The following is a 24,366-nucleotide window of genomic DNA, read 5'->3' on the forward strand; positions in this document are numbered from 1 at the left end:
TAGTTCTGATACAGAAAAATTTTTCAGTTCAGTAATTTCTGAACATCTTAGTGTTATGAGAAACATGTCTGCTCAATAGCCAGTGAATGATACTCAAACGGAACACATTTTCCAAGCTTGAAGGAGGCTGTGTTGAATGACATGCACTGTTTGTACAAATAAATACCATTTATCTCTTTAGTGTTATGGTACAGAGAACTGGTGGTCGTCGAAATTTGCATACGAGTAGCAAATCTTTCCACTGTGCCACATGAAACTGGCCATTATGACTGTGGAGCATATTTCCTTTTAAGAACTCACTGTGCCATCTGAGTATTTATTTACAATGTAGGAAAAGATAGATCACTACTTACTGTAAAGAAGACTTGTCAAGTAGCAGACAGGTGCGATTAAAAGACACTCACATGTAGCTTTTGGCCACAGCCTTTGTCAGTAAAGACGCGCACACGCACCCGCGCGCGCGCCCACACACACAACACACAACACACACGCACGCACGCACACACACACACACACACACACACACACACACACACACACACACACAAGGTGCTGGAATTGGTGGTCATGTGATGAGTTGTGCTTGTGTGTGTGTGTGTGTGTGTGTGTGTGTGTGTGTGTGTGTGTGGCTAAAAGCTACATGTCTTTTAATTGTGCCTGTGTGCAACTTGATGTGTATTCTTTATGGTAAGTAGCAATTATCTTTTCCTACATTCTAGATATTCCTATCTGGAGTTTCCACTGTCTGAATATTTTTTTATTTTTAATTGTTTATCCTTTCATCTCAGGATTATCTCACAATGATACAGGAACTGACATGGTAATAAAGTGAAAATCAGTGGCTCAAAATATAAACAAACATACGGTACATATAACAATGGTTTGTGTGTATAACAAATACATGATTTGTATCACATTCAAAAATTTATTCATCAATCCTTCACAAGACAATTTTGGCAACAAAACATTTATTACCACCAATACGACTAATTTTACAGCATCACACGGTACCCAATGATGGGCACTGTGTCATCTGCTATTACATATTATAGTTTCATTACTTTTAACATGTTTTACGTAATATGATGGGCCTTTGAAAAGTCTGTGCAAGTCCGAGAGATGGCACCACCGGCACGTATCGAGGTCATGTTTAGTTAGTAGCATCTTTGGAAAGAACACACACACCAAGTTTCAGCCATATCGGTCTATTTCTTTGTGTTTGGCATTCGTGTTAATCAAGGAAGTCGAGTGATTGTCAAAAAATGGCCAAAGAATAATTTCGTGTGGTGATTAAACATTACTTTATGAACGGTAAAATGCCTCAGGAGACTAAAGAGAAGCTTGATAAACATTACAGTGACTCTGCACCTTCGATTAGAACAGTTTATAAGTGGTTTCAAAATTTGTGGAGTGGCCATATGGGCACATGTGATGCTGAATGTTCTGGATGCCCTGTGGAGGTTATGACTCCAGAAATCATTGATAAAATCCATGATGTGGTGATGGACGACAAAAGAGCTAAGGTTCATGAGATTGCTAGTGCTGTGAGCATCTCGAATGAAAAGGTACATAATATTTTGCATAAGCATTTGGACATGAGACAGCTATCCGCAAGATGGGTTACGCGATTGCTCACGCTTGACCAAAAACAGTGTCATGTTAAGTGTTGCAAGGATGGTTTGCAGCTGTTCAGGAAGAATCTGCAGGACTTTAAGTGTCGTTTCATCTCTGTGGATGAAACATGAATACATTAGTATACTCCTGAGACAAATCAACAATCTAAACAATGGGTTACCAAGGGAGAATCTGCACAAAAAAAGACAAAGACCAGTCCTTCGGCCGGAAAGGTTATGGTGACTGTCTTTTGGGATTTGCAAGGGATAATCCTCATCAACTATCTGGAAAAGGGCAAAACTATTACAGATGCATATTTTTCATCGTTACTGGACCGTTTGAAAACCAAGCTGCTGGAAAAACACCGGCGGTTGGACCACAAAAAAGTCCTTTTCCATCACTACAATGCACCGGCACACACCTCAGCAGCTGTGGCCGCAAAATTACTGGAAATAGGATTCCGACTAGTTTCACATCCCCCCTATTCTACAGACTTGACTCCCTCGGACTACTATTTGTTCCCCAATTTGAAGAAATGGCTGACGGGACAAAGATTTTATTCAAACGAGGATGTGATTGCAGCAACTAACAGCTCTAGTTTGCAGACTTGGACAATTCCCTTTCTTGGGAGGGGGTCAACAAATTAGAACAGCATTGGACAAAGTGTATAAGTCTAAAAGGAGACTATGTCGAAAAATAAAAAAGGTTTTCCCCAAACACGTAAGTATTTTTTATTTTTGCATGGACTTTTCAAACGCTCCTCATAATTATTAGCCTTTGGGTTGTTTGGTGACAGTATTCATCTTTCTAATACCAGATAATGTGGCAATCAGAAAAAAAATTGTATTATACACACTGTTACCTGTGCTGCAAAATCCATTTGAGACACTTGAATCCCAATGGCCAAATTTGCCTCATCGATCACCATTGATTCCGAAGGTCTCCGTTGTGTTTTATTCTTTATTCTATAGGAAAAATAACCTACATTTACATGCAATGTTTCCATTATTTCATTTTATAAGCAATATATTTCAAAGTAAACACCCCCCCCCCCCCCCCCTGCCAGTAAAAAGTCCTTCATCTATCAATGTCTCCTCAAACTGATGTCATAAATATTTTATCTTTACTGGCTGAAAGATGTGCACGTTGAATTCAGCTAAACCTAGGAAGGCTCTGCTGATGGTATATTATTCACTGTTCCACAGCCATACTGTTCTACTACTACTATAGATAAAAAGAGAGAAGGATCATAGCATTAAACAGGAGACTGTATCCTGCAAACCCACCTTCACACATCTAGGAGTGATGACAATTTCCAATCAATATGTCTTCACTTGTATCATGTATGGCAAAGAAGATCATGAATCATTTACCAACAGGAGTGACATCCACAATTATAATATGTGCAGTAAGGAAAACATACACTTCTAAAGCCGTCAGTTCTCCATGACATGGGGCACTTTTCCAACAGTAACTCTAAAAATTTTCAACCATCTAAATACTAAAATGCTGTTCAAACTTGGCAAAGTTTTGAGGAAAGATGTCATAAAATGTATGCCAAAAACCACTCTTTGACAATGAAGTAGCAGACTGGACTCCCTAAACAATGTACTGCCATATGAAATGAAGTGAACATGTAATTGTTAAAAAGTTCTCACTCTATATGTCATTAAATGTTATGCTACAAGTATGCAAATTTGTTCTGTATTATTACCCATATTTATGCTAATTTTTTTCTTGTATTATAATGCTTGGGTAATCTTAACCTTTTAACACTGACACAGTTTATCTAGACTTGACTGACAAATGATGTAAGGTAATGTAAATGTGGCATAACCAGCCAAAGAAACTTTAACACTTTTATTTTTGTTGGGTAAAGCATGTAGTCTTGTATTATCATAGAATGTGATAAAGCAGTATTTAATATGACTGACAAATTCACTACTGATGATCTCTTAGCATCCTGAAATTAGCTTACATATGTCACTGTACAGTAGTCACGAAATATACCTTGTATGTATTGTGCTCTGTACCTGGTCTATGCAGTGTTAGGTACCTAAGACCTGCTGCCCTGAATATGTCCAGAACAAGTAAGCATATCAATGTGTAGTTTTTGCAAAGTTACTGAGAACAAGGTGGCAAGTATTCCAACAAATATGTAAGTAATTTTTAACATTTACAGCTACCTTTTTTTTGGAGCATATACTTTTTTGTAGCACTGGAAAGAGCTTTAAAAGAGGATTTCAATAACATAGTAGGTGTGTCATATATTAGTCTGTGCTGTGCTATTGTAGCTGTCAGATAACTTGCTCATGAATGGTACTCAGACTTTCACAATGTATATGACAGTTGAAAAAGTGGATACAGTTTTTTTTTTTTTAATGGAAAATACTTTGTAGTGTGATTGTATGCTGAAGCATTATCTCACAATCAACATATCACAGTGGAACAGCTTGCATGTGCAAGCGGTATACACCAAAGGAGTGTTCTGCGAATACTACATCCCATTACATTAATTCATTGCACATTTCACTCCGTTAACAGAGGCTTTCAGAATCACAGTTTGCCAAATGATATCTACGAAAACTGCAAAGTGATGTGGCATTTCTATACAAGATTTTGTTCACGGATGATGCATTGTTAACAAATGAAGGGCAAATCAATCTTCAAATATGTACTACTGCTCTGGCTGAGAGTTATGGATAAATGAAGATATGGTGCATCAACAGGTGGTGCAAGCTTTTCAAAAATCGCAATATCTTCTTCTTCCTCTTTTTTGTATATAAAACTCTCAATAACTACAACTAGCATCGCACAGGAAATAAGGCAATGCATATGGTGGCACAACATCGCAGATGTCCCTCCCATTCCACATAGATCAACTACAATTCTTCATGGAACATTTGGAGGTCACTGGATTGACAGTTTGGGGAACATAAAATGACCTGCATACACACCAGGCTTAAAACCTTTGGACTTTTATCTGCGGGCAAAAATAAAACGAAATCTACAAGGAAAGAGAGACAACTTCTGAAGACACGAAATGCTGTATAACAAGGGCTTGTGCTGCAATATATCTGATAAAATTCAGTGTGTTTCACTTTACAGCATGTATCAGTGCTCCAGGTCAAGATTTTGAGTACTTGATATGACAGTCATATTAATAAACTCATGAACCAAGTTGTGTGTTTGCTTACTTGTGGGACATCAGGGCAGACATTTGTGAGCCCTTTCTCCAGACAACAGCACAGTGATTTGCAACACGTATCTAGTTACTGTTTGACCAAGTTCTACATGTTTTGTCATTGTAGTCCTTTCCAAAGCCACAGAAAAAAGTAAATACTTCCACTAAGAAAGGCAATAAATGCCAGACTCATTATCTGTCACAATTATTGATAAAAACTATCTCCAGTTGCCAGCTAATTTGCGTAAAATATTTGTGGCTTTTCATTTTCCTTAAGTTTTCGTAGACCTGGCTCATATTACCAGTGGGGGGATGAGGTAGGAGGGGAGGGGGAGGGGGAATCACCCATCTTCATCCAGTCATTAATAATGTCACCAACATATTGTAAATCGGCACGTGACACTGCACTTTGTAAGCAGCCACTCAAACTTGCATCAACTTATGATTTCCCAATCTGGTGAAATCAGACTGTGACTACGTAACTATATACGGTCAGTGAATTCCCATAAATTTTTTTTAACATTTATGTATTGAATGAGCATTGAAACTATTGTAGCAATAAAATTTTTCACTGTTCACTCTTAACAATTTATCAAACTCAGCCATTGAGTCAGCACTACAGTGGTACCAACTACAAACTAACAGTCGACCACCAAAAAGCATATGAGAAGATTTAACCAATATTAAGTATCAAATCAGATTTCTACTTAGGTCTCATAAACTGACGTAGAGCCGGGAGAGCGATGTGCTGGCAACATGCCCCTCCATATCCGCATCCAGTACACCTATGGGCTGAGGAGGACACAGTGGTCGGTCAGTACCACTGGGCCATCATGGCCCATTTGGGTGGATTTTTATAGAGGGAGGATGGAAAAGCAGTCCCCCCCCCCCAGGCACAAGTGGATGTTATCCTGCATCCACACTTACAGATACACACGTAACTTCGATACTACTGCACAATGTATGATGGAGGATAGTTTGTACTGTTACTAATCATTTCTTTTTCTGTTCTATTCGCCCATGAAGCAAGGAGAAAATGATTGACTGTATAACTCTGTATAAGTCTAAATCTCTCAAATTTTGTCCATATGGGCCTTACATGAGATGAATGTTGGAGGCAGTAGAACTGTTCTTCAGTTGGTCACAAATGCTGGTTCTCTAAAATTTCTCAATAATGCTTCGCAAAAGAAAATATCCTTCTTTCCAAGCATTATCATCTAAGCCCACAGAGAATTTCCACAATACTCTTGTGCTGACCAAACTGACTGCTAACAAACCTCTGAATTGCTTTGATGCCTCTCTTCTATTTGATCTGATGGTGATCCAAACACTTGAGCAATACTCAAGAATAGGTAACAAAAGAGTTCTCCTTTATAGATGTGCTGGATTTCCCCAGAAATCTCTCAATAAACTGCAATTGGTGATTTGCCTTCCCTACAACTAACCTTATACACTAATTCAATTTCATGTCATATCCCAACATTATGCCTAGATATTCAATTGATATAAATGAGTAAAGTAGCATACCATTATTACTGTACCTGAACATTCTCATTAAGTTCCAGTTATCCAAGTTTGAAGCGAGCTACGATTCGTCATACTAAATAACAATTATGTCCAGTTAGACTTGAATCCCCTTACAGAGGCTCATTTATGGCACTTTTCTATACACAACAGTGTCAGCAGTAAACAATCTTGTACTATGGATAACCCTATCCAACAGATCTTTTACGTACATGGTGAACACAAGCAATCCTATCAGACCTCTCTAGGTATCTATTACATTTTCTTTGTCTCTAATGAATACTTGCCATCCAGGAAAATCTAACGCATTCTATCAATTAAAAAGTCTTTGAGCCAGTTATATATCTGAGAACTTATTCTGCATTTTCAGACCTTTGTTAACAAAATCTGCCTGGTGGCTTTCACCCATGGTTTGCAGGATAATGTGTGTGGAAAGGGTGAATTACGGTTTCTAACTCACGCTAATTTATGGGCCGAAGCTTTTTGATCTCTAAAACACTCAATATATTTGAATTTAGAATGTGATAAAGCATGCTGCAGCAAACTGATATTAAGGATACTGGTGTATAATTTTGCTCACCCATTCTTCTTCTGTCCTTCTTATCTACTTTTTCCATTTGTTTGGAAACATTCAATGTGAGTGAGATTTACAGTAAATGTGAGCTATCAGGAAGACTATTGCCTCAGAGTACTTTCAATAAACTGAATTGGAATTCTGCCAGGGCCTTCCATCTTAGCTGCTTTTTAACATCAGGTCTGATTATTTAAATATCCATTTGAGAGTTTGTAAAGCAGCTGAATGACGTCAGTTGTACAACCATCCTTTTAGAATTATTTTAAATTCAAGATTTAAGATTTCAGTTTGCCTATTGCTGCCTTTATTTCTGCACCAGGCTGATCAACGAACAATTGAATAAAATTTTTCAATCCAATCAGAAATTTTAACTGAAGCCAGAAGTTTATAAAATAATCTGTTAGGCGAGTACATTTTTTATCTATCGTATTACATTATGTTTTCATTAAATGTTTTGGAATTTTCTACTTTGAGTTTTTTCAGCTCTCAGTTCCGAGTGTAATTTGCAAGCAGTAGCTTTCTTGGAAAGTGAGGAAATTCTGGGAGTTTATTGCCAGTCCTTTGGCAATGTAAGTTAAAGCTTGATATTCTCAGTTTCTATAATTTTTTGGTGATTTGACCTTGTTCCTTGTATATGGACTTCTGAGCATTCATCAGAGCACAACAAACAAGCGCACTCCCTACAGGGATTAGTGACCCAATGTCATTACACTAGTAGCCACCACAGTTACAAATCAATAAATCCTTAGAGATAGCTAGGAGAGAGTTTTTGCTCCTTAGGGCAGGTAAGTGGTCACTGGCATACTACTTACAAAGCAACTGGGCATTTAATCACAGTGTAATGGATCTGGACAAGGTTTTAAGTTACTGGGAAAGTATGTGCTGAGCAAGTCCGTTAAGGATGAGAAAAACCTAAGCTGTTTTAACAGTAAAATTTGAAAAATGCTGAAGAAAAAGAGATTGTAGCTTTCTCTGATCAGGAAAGAGTAGACAAATGCTGACAGACAAAAGTTGTATAAATCTGTGTATCTTTAAAAAGAGATATACAATATGCATATAACAATTTTCACTGTCATGTATTAACGAAGAACTTTTGGTAATTCTATAAAATACTAGCCTCAGATAAGATCACTATATGGGTTGAAAAATTCTATACAGTTGTTCATTGATCAGTTTGATGTGGAAATAAAAAATAGTGAAAGGAAAACTGATGCCTTAAATCTTGCATCTAAAATTATTCAAACAGGGCAGTTGTGCAGTTATCATCATTCAACTGCTGCACAAATTCTGATACCTGGATAGGTGTTTACACTGTGTAGTGAATTCCTTACCAACCAAGCGGACTCTTATAGTTCTTCTTCCCATAGTAATCTGCAGCTAAAATTGTCTCCAATGGGAAGGGCGGAAAGAGGAAGAGAGACGCTGCTAAAATAACAGGGGGTAAAAGAACACTGGCTGTTGTATGGCATGCCAATGTCGGAAACAAATAGCATGATGAAGAATGGTAACTGAATACATGAACCACGAGTCAGTTGTGAATCACAATGCTCATTTATAATTTTCTACAGCTCATAAATAAAGATAGCTGGTATTTTGTTCTATTAGGTTAGAATTCAATTTTTGATAAAATCAGGGTTAGAATACAAGTAGATTATTGCAATGACAAACATATATCTCAGAAAACACTAAACATCTGTAACAGCAACAGTATTTTTGTCTTGAAATTCATTGTTCCATCAATTCACAAACAAATTGTCACATTCCAAAAGTAACATTATATGCCAGATATCAGTCAATTTACTAAGCAACCAGGTCTGTTGCCAAGCACTGTTTTACAGGCTGCTGGGCATCAACTTCCTCAGTTCACTATTTTACACTCTTCTCTATTGAATAACACTTATTATTGGAATGACAATTTTCTCTACAGGGTGGAGAAAACTCATGTCACAAAATTTTAACCCTGGATAGATGATGCCAGTAGGAATCAAAATTACTAATGTTGTGTAGGTCGACAATGCACCATTTTTAAACTACGGAAACTTGGCACCACACGCTCCAGCTGGCTGTGGGATTGCCCTGTTGCTGTTCGTCAGTTGACGGGCAGTGCTATAGTTGTAGGTTCACACATACATACAAACAAACATCCCTCGCCTCGTCACTGCCCCAACATGATACGCACATGGGTCGAATAGGTCTTGCTGTTTGTCTCCACCTCACATCAGAGGCATTCACACGTAAGCTTCACTTTGGAGCACACGCACATCACCTGCGATTTAGTCATACAGTAAGCATGGCAGCACAGTATTCATTTGAAGAACAAGGAGATACGGTTTTTGTTTATGGACTAGCCGACGGTAATGTGCACGAAACTTGACGGTTGTAGGAGGAACGGTACCCAACAAGATGCCACCCACACCCGCAAATGTTTATAGCAATTCACCAGAGACTTGGTGAAACATGGTGATGCTGGAAGACCTCAAACATGACAGGATGCTGCATTTGAAGAGACTGTTCTCGAACACTTTGAGGAAGCACCTACGACAAGTACTCGAGTGGTTGGACACGACATGGAGGTCACTAATTGGTTAGTCTGGAAGGTTTTGAGGGACGACAGCCAGCATTCATTTTGTTTCCACCCTGTCCAAGACTATGAACAAAAGCTAGGGTTTTGCCTATGGTTTCTGCGACGTTTTTCACGAGATCCCAACTTCCCCGCCATTGTGTTGTTTACTGACGAGTGCACTTTCCATTGGGATGGCCTCTTCAACACTCAGAACATTCATTACTGGGCAAGGGGAAATCCTCACATTAAGGTCCACGGGCACCAGAAAAGATTTTCACTCAGCATTTGGGCACGCGTTGTGGGTGACCATCTGATTGGGCCAGTCCATCTACCTCCTTGACTTACCGGGGCAAATTACCTTCACTTTTTGCAAGAAACTCTACCCGGCCTGCTGGAAGATGTTCCCCTCAGCATACGGATACGCATGTGGTTGCAGCATGATGGGGCGCCTGTACACAACCGTCATGCTGTGCACAGATATTTAAAAGAACTCTTCAATGGCCGGGTAACTGGCCGAGGTACTCATAAGACACAGCCCCCATGATCACCAGACCTCATGCCATCGGACTTTTTTCTGAGGGGATTCTTCAAGGTTCTAATTCACCCACCCAGATGCGAACCACCTAGAAACGAAGAGGAATTAATGGATCACACTGAAGATGCCGCCAATCACATCAGGGCAATGCCAGGAATCTTCAAAAGAGTTCGACAAAACATGGTTCGATGTTACCAAGCTCGCGTCACGTCAGAGGGTCCCAGTTTAAGCACCTTCTTTAAATAAACTATGTCCTAGCTACAAAAAAGGCCCTTTTCAGGGCCGACATAATTTGTAAAAGACTCTCTGTATGAGAACTAACAGCTGTTGATGGGTTTTTGTCCGGTATGTCTCATCATAAAACTACGATGGATGCATTGGGAGCCTGGCAGATCCACCCCCAGGCCCCCACAGTGGAAAGCTGTCGTGCTACCACCGAGTGTGTGGGCCACCTTGGATACATCGTGATCTCTGGCAGGCAAAGCATTCGTGGTCATGCATTGTCCCAGAGCATCTGGCAACAGGGCAATCCCACAGCTAATCGGAGGGCGTGGCGCCAAGTTTCCATAGTTTAAAAACAGTGCGTTGTCGACCTACACAACATTAGTAATTTTGATTCCGACTAGCATCAGCTATCCAGGGTTACAATTTCATGACACAATTTTTCTCCACCAAGTATACTATTCACCTTACCTATATTTAATAGCATAGAAGTTGGTTTATTTTCTCAAGGTTACCACAGTTTGTTGGAATGTCACAATTACTACCATGTTTGAAAATACACAGTAATTGAAAAGTGATAAATTGTGAAGCAATTTAAATCATAACAGCATCCAGTCTAGTCTGATATCGGCCACAACTAGTAAAACAGCAATCTAGATTACTAAACTGATGAAATCCACAATTTGCAAAGTTACTCTTGACGATGATGTTGAAGGGCATTTCATAACCTAACCTCGAACTCGGGCTGTGCTATAGGTCATTACCAGCACAGTAAGTTTTCTCCCATTCACATTAATTGGCTTTGTCAATTCTCAATCACATTGTCACATTCCAACCTAGTCTACACCTCGAGCTTCACTACATGTCTGTCTGTTCTAGTTTTTCCATCACATGGTAAATACGAAAATCAGTAACCAACCTTAAAATTCATGAATACCAGATCAGTAAAAGTATTCTGGTGCTCTCCATGTTGAAAACAAATATAATCAAATTGTATGTTTTATATATATAAAAAAAGGTCATTAGATTCGGGCGATTCTCATTGGGTACTGGTGCTATCTAATATCACCAGACTGGCTATGAGCAACATCAATGAACAGCCATTAGCACAAACACAAGAGTAGCTGACATCACAAGTTTTAGTCTGGTGGAGTTCTCTGAAGAGATTTCAGCAATCTGAAACTGTGGTATGGGAACAAACAATTGTTAAATATTAACCACCCTCCTTGTCAATGCCTTTTACAATTCATGAAACAACCATGAAAATTTTAAGAGATATGCTGAACTGGCAATTTGAATGTTATTTACATATTGTTATTTCTGGATTTGGGGAATAAAAAAAAAATAGTGGAAATCTCTATCTTCTGGTGCATATTATGAAAGGTGCTCAATGATGGTCACACATTCACAGTATTCTAAAAGAAAGCTGTATGTCAATGACTGAACTAAAAAGTTTAAGTAAACAAGTTCATCATCTGGTGTGGCTTTATTTTCGAGCAGGCTAATATCTATCTATTTCATACTGTCAGAACACTAAACCACGTACAGCTCCTTTTAGGAACAGTTCAATGAACATGTTGATGAATTACAATGTCTTCTCAAGTCTACTCATTACTACAGCTTCAACATTATTGGGAATGTGTGGTATGATTAGAAAAATTAATCTGGTCTAAATTTATTACTGTCACATTATTACCAAAAATAAGTGCCATGTTGCATAACAAAGAACACAGAAAACAATACAGGCAATGTAAGCACCCATTTGGCATTGAGTGACACTTGAACAACTATCTAAAGCCAAATTTACACTTGTTCAGAAGCCATCCCATGACACCATGTTCAATGCATGGCGCCACAGCGATTTCACATTTATTTAGTTCCTGTTGCCCACGGTATAGCACAACACAGTTTACTATACGTTTCTTCATTCATCTTTTCCAATTCCTCACCAAAGTCCCAACATTCTAGATCATAAACATACAATGGATCAATACATTTAATGGGTGGCTTTTCAAGTCTTATTTAAAGTTCAACAGTGGCCCTACAAATGTCATCTAGTATTTTTGAATGAATATGTCTACAGTCAATGAACTATTGGGTGGCTGAAGGAAGTGAATTCCTGAGGATAGATGTTGACTTTGGATATTGTATCACAGACACAGTCCCTTTGACTGTTCAGAGATGACACTAAACCCACCCAAAGATGTAAACAACCATGCATGAGCAGCGCCTATTATACAGAGCGGGTCCTACAGGCGATCAGTTACAGTCATTCCACCAGGAAGGAGATACATGGCCCGTGTTGTCTGTAGTTCAACCATGCCTAGACGGGCAACACCGCGGTTCGATTGCGTCCGCATTGTTACTTTGTCCCAGGAAGGGCTCTCAATAAGGGAAGTGTCCAGGCGTCTCGGAGTAAAGCAAAGCGATGTTGTTCGGACATGGAGAAGATACAGAGAGACAGGAAATGTCGATTGACATGCCTCGCTCAGGCCACCCAAGGCTACTTCTGCACTGGATGACCGCTACCTATGGATTATGGCTCGGAGGAACCCTGATAGCAACGCCACTATGTTGCATAATGCTTTTTGTACAGCCACAGGATGTCATGTTATGACTCAAACTGTTCACAATAGGCTGCATGATGTCGAGCTTTACTCCCGACGTCCATCTTTGCAACCACTACACCATGCAGTGCAGTACAGATGGGCCATCAACATGCTGAATGGACCGCTCAGGATTGGCATCACATTCTCTTCACCGATGAGTGTCACATATGCCTTCAACCAGAAAATCATCGAAGACATGTTAGAAGGCAACCTGGCCAGGCTGAACGTCTTAGACACACTGTCCAGTGAGTGCAGCAAGGTGGAGGTTCCCTGAGGTTTTGGGGTGGGATTACGTGGGGCTAATGTATGCTGCTGGTGGTCGTGGAAGGCACTGTAATGGCTGTACGATACGTGAATGCCATCCTTCGACCAATAGTGCAACCATCGGCAGCATATTTGTGAGTCATTTGTCTTCACGGACGACAATTCGCACCACCATCATGCACATCTTGTGAATGATGTCTTTCAGGATAACGACATCACTCGACTAGAGTGGCCAGCATGTTCTCCAGACACGAACTCTATTGAACATGCCTGGGATAGATTATAAAGGGCTCTGTATGGAAGATGTGACCCACCAACTACTCCGAGTGATCCACGCCGAATCGCCATTGAGGTGTGGGACAATCTGGACCAACAGTGCCTTGATAAACTTGTGGATAGCATGCCAAGGCGAATACAGGCATGCATCAACGCAAGAGGACGTGCTACTGGGCATTTGAGGTACTGGTGTGTCCAACAATCTGGACCACTACATGTGAAGGTCTCGCTGTATGGTCGTACAACATGCAATGTGTGGTTTTCATCAGCAATAAAAAGGGTGGAAATGACGTTTATGTTGATCTCTATTAAAATTTTCTGTACGGGTTCTGGAACTCTCGAGCCGAGGTGATGCAAAACTTTTTTTGATGTGTGTAATATTCCAATGTCATAATGTTTTCTTTCCCATCTCATGCGTAGGTCAATAACAACAATGTAAGAAAATAAAATGAAACGCAAAGAAAAATGAAAGGAATGACCTGAACCACATGCTGTAGTTACGATGACAACTATCACCACAAAGAGATGTACAGTCGCCAATGTTTAGTAAGCCCATACAACACTGCCCGGCATCATGTGCAAGGTATGGCAGTCATCTACTACAGTGGAGGTGTCCACTAGATCCAGGGCTGCTATATGCCATCTGGATTGCATCACCCTGTGTTGTGTAGGTGTGAAAGCCACCATATGGCTTTCTATACCACAACATAGTACACAATACTTTATAGGAGGCTAGTGGACAAGTGTGAAAGGGGTTAAAAGATGGTAAATCTCTATTTAATCATGTCTATTATTGTGCTTCCATTATTCTGATAACCATCTGACACTCCCTTAACAGAAACAAAAAGTTAAAATTAATGTATCTACCCAATACCTATTTAGAGAATACTAAATGGAAGTTTCAAAATGAATATACTGCCAGGAGAATATGATAAAAGTATCTACTATATATATATTTAGTACATACTGTATTCACAAGTCTACTAACCCTGGATATATCCTGTGTCAATGCCTCGATACGTTGTTCCTCCTCTGAAGAGTCATCCAGTGTTGGACGATGTAGGTGACGTGAATGAAGAGCTTCCAGCTCTTTCACTTTGGATCGTAGTCTTGATAATGTGTACTGTGCCTCTTCCAGAGCATCCGCCCACATTGGTGGCTGATTACCACTACCACGGCTGTTCCCTGCATTTTGTCGCAATTCCAGACCACCTGACTCAGGATCGGAAACCCCACCAACCAACGTTGTCCGATCTGATACATGCTGTAAAAAGACAGACAGTATATATGAGGCTGCACCTTGATTTCTTGGAGAGAATGTAGATAAAAAGTGCACCATAAGTGGCAAACAAAACAAATATGTGGAATAGGCAGATTTTAATTACAGACATGCATCAACAACTAAAGAAGATTGTTGAAGGGTCAATAATGAATAAGTTGTTACAAACTGACGACAGTTACTAAAATTCATAGTGCCTTATTACAATTGTAAGCATTAACTTTTAATGCTTTACTCGTTTTACAGTACATACAAATATTCATCACAGTTCAGGTCATTCCAAACTGCGAAAATGTAAAATAATAGGCCAAAATCTTTCATCCAACGTTGTGTGTCTCGATTTAATAACAATAATAAAACTTTGCTGGAAACCGCGTGGATAACGAGAATGTCTATTTCCGTTGGTCTCAGGTGTTCAGTGTCCTCAAAAACAAAGCGATCGAAATAACAATTACCCTGACCAACAAAATAATTCTAGAGATCTTTCTTGTTATATCGTACTACTAATACAAGGTATACAGATGATATGACATTACACAGTAGGTTTAACAAAACTTAAATCCGGCAGCAAACTATACACATAACCTTTCTCGCCTTCTATTTACCTGTTCGGAATAAAAATGACGACTTTGCATAGCATTGTTGCGCATCAAAATAAAAACGTCTGTTAAACTTCTTGTCGTCATTTTGTTTAGTTACTTTCAGTTCGCGTCTCAACAGATTATTTACATTTTACGATTACAACCATACTGCTTACGCCTGACAGTTAACTTAGCATAATCGATTCTCGATTAGGAATCGATAGATTCTGAATTGATATGGGCGTGTATCGTTAAAGAAATGTCCTTCCTTTCTGCCATAACAAAAGAAACAAACAGAATTCCTCACATTTAAACCGAAAACGTTTATCATATAGCTAACCAGGCTTATGGCTAAAAAGGTAAATTACACCTACTCGAGTGACTTACGAGTGGAATATCTTCCGACCAGCAATTTTGATTGTTCTACTGTGGCGCGTTCATTTAAAGGCAAATATTATACATGTCCCACTTGATTTTTTGCTTCATGTTAAATTGGACAGCTTTTGTGCTCTGTCTGAATGACTGCACTATAAAATAGTGTGTGACAAGCAGTGTTATCCTCCGTTAATCAATGCACAACGAAGAAAACATCAAAACATAAGTATCTTTCCAGATTCCCTGGAAAACAGGAGAAACATATCATTGTTAAATACGACGCTACACCCATAAAGGTTCATAGGTTAGTAATATTCCATTGTTAATCACTGCGATATTACAAATATAAGGAATAAATGTAACTTAGTGTAGATCAACGTTTCTTAATCCTATCGGTAAGTGGAAATCTTTTCAGTGTCCACTTTTGTCATGGATTCCCTAGTTTGTCTCTATACTGTGTTATTAATGCAATATTATTTAAAAAAATAAATCTATCGTTCTTAAACTAAGTTAAATATAAAATAAGGCAATTAAACCAGAGATATTTTGAATTTCAACTGCATGAGATGTATTGGGCCTTATTTTTGCAGATATACTTAATCTTAGGGTTTATAGATGAATGTTTGATTCTACTGACAGGTTTGGCGTCAAATCTGTAGCGGCATTTATTGTTGTCGACACGTAGCCTAAGCTGAGAACCCCGACTCGCACATGAATGTAATTGAAAATGGTAAAAGAGTTGGCACTGCCTTGAATATGCTCATTTTTTAAAAGTACACAAGAATTCGCTTAATGGCATTAATTTAAATTTCCCTTCAACTGCGAATGTGGTAGTAGAGATATGCACAAAGTATGATCCTCCAGTTTTCATTCTGATTTCTAAACATTACATCGCTACATTCGTCCGTTTCTAAAGAAAATTAGCAGTATTTTCTTCGTATTGGTTGCTCGATCTCGGATGCTTGGAACTGCCATGCCATTCGAAAGCGGTATTCTAATTGCCATTCTAAAGCGGTATTCTAATTCTTTCGTTTGCTGATTTTTCCCCTAATGTATTTTTTTACTATCTCCATAGAAGAAAGTTTAATCAGGTATTCAGCCAATGAGAACACTGCAGTACCGTTGAACTATCTGATAGCTGACTAAGAAGCCTCAGTTACCTTTTGATTCTCTTTTTTGTCGTTTTTGTTTTAAAACTGTTTTCGATATTTTGTTACGGGATGAAGCGGTAGTTTTAGAAAAGGCACTCTGCAGCCTTGTACAGAAGAATAACGGAATTATCACCGGTCCAATGGGCTAATACATTGGAGACCAAGCCCGAGTATAAATCGGGCGGCAAAGTTGTGTTCAAAACATCGCGCGCAAGTATAGATCGGGCAGCAATTTTCTCGACGCACGGGCCATCTATCGCTATGAAACTGGACTCAATTCGTATGAGGACAATGTACGGACGTCTCGCTACCTGGCTGTTGAGAGGTTATGCCTCCTGATGTCAATTTCTAGAATTGCTTTGAAAGAAACAGCGATGAACGTAAAAGCTCTTGTCGCGACTGACTGAGCCAATGTGTGCTCACGTTGTCATGAGTTTCGTGCATATAGGCAGTTTACTTAATTCTGATACATATATGTCACCTCTGTTGAGTGGACAAGAAATTTTTTTAGCTCAAGAAGAAGAAGTCAGTGATGCAGAACCTGAGCGAGTAATGACTCAGTGGGAACAGGATGAAGAAAATTCATAGTCAGGTATGGTGCAGTCTGCTAGAATTTTCATCGCTAATATTGTTGCTACAGATATTACTGCTCTAATTACGTTTCAGTTAAGTTTTATTTGTCTTAATCTCATCTCTCTTACAGATGAATCTCATAATAAAGCAGCATACAAGACGGATTTCCAAGATTTGGTTGGTGAAGACGAGACAATTCACTGGCCAGACAAGCATGAAAGAAACAAATTGGAATTGCTGTGAATCCAACATACCTCTCTGCATGCCAGGATACTTCAAAAGCCAGTTACATGTGAAACTGTTCAAGAACTCACCTCGCACTTAGTTTTGGGAGGATAATTACAATTTTTGTCCTCATTATTCTAGAGCTTGTAATGTATCAAAGAACTAAAATAACTATGAAAAGTAAACCTTGAACCTTGGTCTGTTTTAGTGTGTATTACCCTTTAAGATACATCAAACAAAAAAGTGCCAGTAACGTTTCAAAAGACACCATAAATGGCTGGTTTTATGAGGAATAATATTTCCAAGTGGATTGTCCTCAGGGTTTTAAAGTATTATATCCACCGGAACATAGAATCAAAACATTGCATGTGAATGGCTTTACGGCCAAAAATTTTTGTTTTCTTTTATTCATATTAGATTAGCAGACCCGCAGCCAATCACTTTTTTTCGTATATTTTGACCAATATAGTCGATTTCAATCTAATTAAGCTTCATTAAGTGGCACCACTTTCGACTACTCTTGAAGTGTTCCGAGTTCACGTTGTATTCTGTTGTGGCAAATAATGACATTTAGAATGCATGGCATAACAAAACGCAACTTGGTCCCAAACAGCATGTAACAGTAACTGACAGTAGCAGGCGCCACCTATCGCTAAACACCCTTCAAACAATATCAAATAATCACACAGCAAACCACGACTCAAAAATAAAAGAAGTTGCGGTACTTTTCTTGTTAATACACAACTGCATAGTGATAATTAGAGTATTCTTAGACATTTGCAAACAATCACCAATATGGATGTCATAGTGTAGCAATTGACCCCTCCATGCAGAACAAGATGTGCAAGCCACATCAAGATGAAGATGTGCATGTCATTGGCAGCTTAAGTCAAGTGGTTAGAAGAGAAAGCTAAATTAAAAACATTTCTACTCGAGAAATTTTCCCAGACGATGTTTTAAGATGCATAACACCCATACGCTATCTTATAGTGTGTAGTGGAGCGTACGTTCACTTAGGTCCAGGTAAACCCACATATTTTGCTATAATTTCTCGTTGCTGTCATAAAAAAATTAGACGGATTTTTCAGAGTCAGATATTTATTAAGGTATAGAGATATGATGCCCTCCCTCTCATATTTAATGTTTGCTGCAAATCCATATTACATCCTCTGTATAATGCTTTTCCTAATATCCTCATGACTCTTGCTTGTGTGTGTGTGTGTGTGTGTGTTCGTGTGTGTGTGTATGTGTGTGTTTTTGTGTGTAGTCATGTGACTTTGAGGCAGGTATCATACAGATGGGTCAAAATATTATAACCACCTGCTTTACAGCATGCTAGTCTATCTTTTGTATCCAATACAGCAGCGATTCTGCATGGCATGGTTTGGAGAAACCCTTGGAAATTTTCCAGTTCCCTTCATATCCCGGGTGGGAAATTGAGATTTTCCATCATTCCGACAGAATTCACTATAATTCAAATAACTGCAGAATCCCACTCAGTGATGTGTGTTTTTTGGAGAGCGACACTAATCCCACAACAGGAGGAAATTAGTGGTTGTAGTTTTGACAGGCGACAGTAATATCCACGAAATATACACTACTGGCCATTAAAATTGATATACCAAGAAGAAATGCAGATGATAAAGGGATATTCATTGGACAAATATATTATACTAGAACTGACATGCGATTACATTTTCACGCAATTTGGGTGCATAGATCCTGAGAAATCAGTACCCAGAACAACCACATCTGGCCGTAACAACGGCCTTGATACGCCTGGGCATTGAGTCAAACAGAGCTTGGATGGCGGGTACAGGTACAGCTGCCCACGCAGCTTCAACACGATACCACAGTTCATCAAGAGTAGTGACTGGCGTATTGTGACGAGCCAGTTGCTCCGCCACCATTGACCAGACACTTTCAGTTGGCGAGAGATCTGGAGACTGTGCTGGCCAGGGCAGCAGTCGAACATTTTCTGTATCCAGAAAGGCCCATACAGGACCTGAAACATGCGGTCGTACATTATCCTGCTGAAATGTAGGGTTTCGCAGGGATCGAATGAAGGATAGAGCCACGGGTCGTAACACATCTGAAATATAATGTCCACTGTTCAAAGTGCCGTCAATGTGAACAAGAGGTGACCGAGACGTGTAACCAATAGCACCCCATACCATCACGCCGGGTGATATGCCAGTATGGCGATGACGAATACACGTTTCCAATGTGCGTTCACCACGATGACGCCAAACACGGATGCGACTATCATGATGCTGTAAACAGAACCTGGATTCATCCGAAAAAATGACGTTTTGACACTCGTGCACCCAGGTTCGTCGTTGACTAACCATCGCAGGCGCTCCTGTCTGTGATGCAGCGTCAAGGGTAACCGCAAGCATGGTCTCCGAGCTGATAGTCCATGATGCTGCAAACGGCATCGAACTGTTCGTACAGATGGTTGTTGTCTTGCAAACGTCCCCATCTGTTGACTCAGGGATCGAGACGTGGCTGCACGGTCCGGTACAGCCATGCGGATAAGACGTCTGTCATCTCGACTGCTAGTGATACGAGGCCGTTGGAATCCAGCACGGCGTTCCGTATTATCCTCCTCATAGGATCTCGACCAACGCGAGCAGCAATGTCGCGATACGATAAACCGCAATCGCGATAGCCTACAATCCGACCTTTATCAAAGTCGGAAACGTGATGGTACGCATTTCTCCTCCTTACACGAGGCATCACAACAACGTTTCACCAGGCAACTGCTGTTTGTGTATGAGAAATCGGTTCGAAACTTTCCTCATGTCAGCACGTTGTAGGTGTCACCACCGGCGCCAACCTTGTGTTAATGCTCTGAAAAGCTAATCATTTGCATATCACAGCATCTTCTTCCTGTCGTTTAAATTTCGCGTCTGTAGTACGTCATCTTCGTGGTGTAGCAATTTTAATGGTCAGTAGTGTAAATTGCACCATGCTTTACACCCGTCACAGAAAACCCTTCGGTGGCGTGGAGACAGAACTCGTGGTACCAGCCACAAGTACTTCCCCATATCACACACATCCCAATCATACACGTGCATGGAACTCCACGAATTACTTGCTGCATCCAGATTTTATATTCAGAAATAGTTATAGTTTTTATGTTTGATGTATTTTAGATCGCACATTGCTGCATACGAAATTTAGCTGACTACATTGTCGACCATTAAAACTGCAGCACTAGAAAGGAATTTCAATTTTGTTCATACACACGTATGAAGAAAGCATTATTTTATTTGTAGCTGATTCGATGGTATACAGGGTGCAGTTACGCGGATGAACTCTTTCTGGAGAAGCAAGAAAGCATTTATCTGGACAGGTTTCGGGGAAAAACCATCGATTCAAGTTGCGGCTTGAACTTGAGTGTTAACAATTTACACTACAACAGTTTCCATTTGTAGGAGTCTCGTCCTTGTCCATTTGCGGTTCTGGTTTTGCCCTTCTTATGTGACCCCCAGTGCTTTAGTTCAAATGGTTCAAATGGCTCTGAGCACTATGGGACTTAACATCTGTGGTCATCAGTCCCCTAGAACTTAGAACTACTTAAACCTAAATAACCTAAGGACATCACACACATCCATGCCCGAGGCAGGATTCGAACCTGCGACCGTAGCAGTCACGCGGTTCCGGACTGAGCGCCTAGAACCGCTAGACCACCGCGGCCGGCAGTGCTTTAGTTAAGCGAGAGCTGGTGAAGAATGGTGTAAGGAGACAAGTTGATGTGAAAACAGACTCTCTTGAAAGCGTCGTATGCATATGGATTGTAGTTTGGCCTTACTCACTGCAGAGTTAAGATTAATACTACAACAGTTAGCGTTTATATAGATACTCCCTGACGAACAGATGGAGAGAGAGAATTTTCAGTGGAAAATTCACGTTTTTGACCGAACAAGGTTCTCAACAACAGATAATTTATAAGCCAGTGAAGTGGACTACAATTCATTATTTACTGATAAAGAAATTACAATGACATACATTTCACTTATCTCTACCTCTCTCTCTCTAATCTTTAGTCATTTCTGACTCTCCGTAACCACATGAACTGTGGCACGCCAATTTCTTCTGTCCTGCACTTTCTCCCATAGGTTTTCGAGGTTGAAATCCATTATCTTAGCGATGCCATCGGTTCATTTCATCCTATGCTGCCCTCTTCTCCTTGTGCCTTCCATCTTCCTGCATCAACTTTTTTTTTCCAGCTAATTGTGTTTCCTCATAATGTGCCCAAAGTAGGTCAGGTTTTGTTTTAGTACGAGAGCTTTGAAAGAGAAATCTAGTGTTATGTAACGTACGTACGGGGAAAATGTGATGAAAATTTTAATGGCAAATGGTACAAAGACAGATGATAAAATCAATTATTTTTTTTACTGACGATCTGTAATTACGTTGCATAAAGATGCAACCCTCAAGAGGTCAAAGGACTCTAGATTAAAACTGAACATTTTGAACTTCTGTCATATGTTTTGTATTCTCGCCCTTTATTCCTTTTTCAGATGATACCTTCCAAAACGTGCTGTGTTCCAGAGGCATTCCCAGGGACTCTCAGGAAGCAACAACTTCCTCTCACTGCAACAGAACTCTTCATGTACTTCAGACGAAGGTCATGATAGATCCAAAACGATACTCAGATCCTTTCACTGTGGTGTTACGTTTCATCTGTAATCATGTTATCAAACGGATTGTTGACAAACGGCATCAAATAAATCAAAGAAAATAAAAACGAACCAAGAACTGAAACTAAGCAAAACATTATTTCTCTACCATAGCGTGTAGGTACTTTCTGATTCACTTATTATACTCTCCTGCACGCAAAGGAAATGGGGCTGGACTGTTTAAATTTATTTTTTTTTCACAAATTTAGCTGTGATTGCGAGACCGCTACTTCAACTTCGCTGGTCTATTCTTTTCTGCCCACATAAGTGATTTCGTTCAGGCGGTGCACAGATATCTCCTAGAGAGATTCTCCATTTCCGACTCGCAGTTTACCTTTGAATCACAACAAAAATTACGTGATTACGTCTGACTAATAATTTAAGGAGAGGGGGACGGACATCCTTAAACCACGTGACCTTCCTCAGAAATCTAACTGAATCTTGCCAGTAATACAAGTTTGCAGCTCAGCTGACTTATCGCTGGGTTTTCATAAATACATATTTCAGCCCTGCACTCGACAAAAAAAAAAAAAAGGGAACAACAATTATACAATAAGTAAACCATATCATAAATCAGTTTCACCTATCAGATTTCTTGTTATTGACGCCTAATGACTTACGAAAGTAGTGGGACAACCTGCACGTCACCCCACTCTCCATTATTGCCAAATATATTCAAATTGGCGGATCCAAGACGGTGGCGATTGATATGGCAACATCGCAATGACGTCATGGTGGGAAGTTCAAACTTTTAGGGGAAGATAGGTCAATTGGGCTACCTCCACTAACCTGACCCCCTCCCCTCCCCCCTCCCGTCCACCAGAAAATGGTGGGAAGTTCAAACTCCATCAGGACAATGCAACACACCATGGCTACCTCTACTAACCTACGAAAACGGCGGGAAAAATGGGTACTTGGGCAATCTCCACTAACCTAAGTCATACGACCGCCACCTCTTCCCAGGAATTGGCGGAAAAAGACTCAGCCTGTGCTGGATAAGATGGACGTAAGTCTTTATTTAAACAATTTGAGGCAGTACTGCCATCAAGTGTGTTCACCCCGAAGGTCCGAAGTCCAACTGACCCAGTACACAGTACTGCCACCTCGTCCCTCCTGTGACATAATCCAAGATGGAAGTCTGGAGTGGGGGAAATGGCGGGAACCAATAGGGACCCTTACTTTAGTCACGTGTTAGACTTCAGCCAGTAGGACAGTCATATACAGTCACGTCATTGAGGGAGTATAGGGGAGGGTCAGCAGCTCTGGGACCTCAGTCTTGCTCAGTAGCATCAGAGGAAGAAGAACCATGAAGCGTCAACAGCAGTCACAATCCAACACAGTCCTGCAGAACAGGAAGAAACGGAAAAGTAAGTATCCCACATCACACCTTTGTCTGTGGTTACATTACTATTATTATTATTGATTGTTTTCACATCTTGGTCCATGTGTAATGCTTCCTCATCTTTGTTCAGAAGTAGCCCTCGACGCGTCCAAGCTCACAGGATCGAACGCCAACATGCCGATCTCTACTGCGTCTGAACCTATAGTAACCTCGGCTGCCATCTTGTCGAGACCTGCACCGACCTCTGGATCTGCGGCAGCAACAACCCCCAGCATGTCTGAACCTGTAGCGACCATGTGGGATCCTGTAGCACACATAGCCCTCTTGCTGGAGCAGGACAAGGAGCTGTTGTTGACTGTCCCACTCATCGATTTATGTGATGAAGGCACGCGATCTGCTGCCAACACATCGAACGCTGCTGGTGGCCCTAAACAACAGCAAGATGGAGGACAGTACTGTCACAAACATATCACCCATCCCAGCGGAACATCCCTGTGCTAGTGCAGCCACAGAGTGCAGATGCTGTGAATAAGAAGGCACTGAGTGTACCCATGCTTTTCAGTTCTACATACAATTTAACTCCCAGTGGAACGAAACGTGTAAATGTTGGTGTAGAAGCACATCATGTCTGGGGCTTGCATGCGAGAATAGAAATTGAAAATGCATTGAAGGGTGTTAAAGTGCCAATTTCCGAGTTCGACTGGGACGAAATATGTCGTGCAGAGCGCTACATCAATCACCAGATGATTACAATTATCCAACGCGTTCTCCCCCAGACATTCGCCTT

The 24,366-nt window shown here is 40.2% G+C and overlaps 1 protein-coding gene across 1 annotated transcript in view; it reads right to left on the reverse strand.

Annotated features, from left to right (window-relative positions):
* LOC124802601 (syntaxin-16) overlaps positions 1–15,441 on the reverse strand; it is a 30,462-nt gene extending 15,021 nt beyond the window's left edge. The window contains exons 1-2 of the mRNA XM_047263480.1: positions 15,250–15,441; positions 14,354–14,629 (exon numbers count right to left, since the gene is read on the reverse strand). Of these exons, the coding sequence (XP_047119436.1) occupies positions 14,354–14,629; positions 15,250–15,330 (357 nt within the window). The 5' untranslated portion in view covers positions 15,331–15,441. The remainder of the gene's footprint in view (positions 1–14,353; positions 14,630–15,249) is intronic.
* Positions 15,442–24,366: the final 8,925 nt, after the last annotated feature.

The sequence above is a fragment of the Schistocerca piceifrons genome, chromosome 6 (assembly GCF_021461385.2).
Source record: "Schistocerca piceifrons isolate TAMUIC-IGC-003096 chromosome 6, iqSchPice1.1, whole genome shotgun sequence".
Classification (NCBI taxonomy): domain Eukaryota; kingdom Metazoa; phylum Arthropoda; class Insecta; order Orthoptera; family Acrididae; genus Schistocerca; species Schistocerca piceifrons.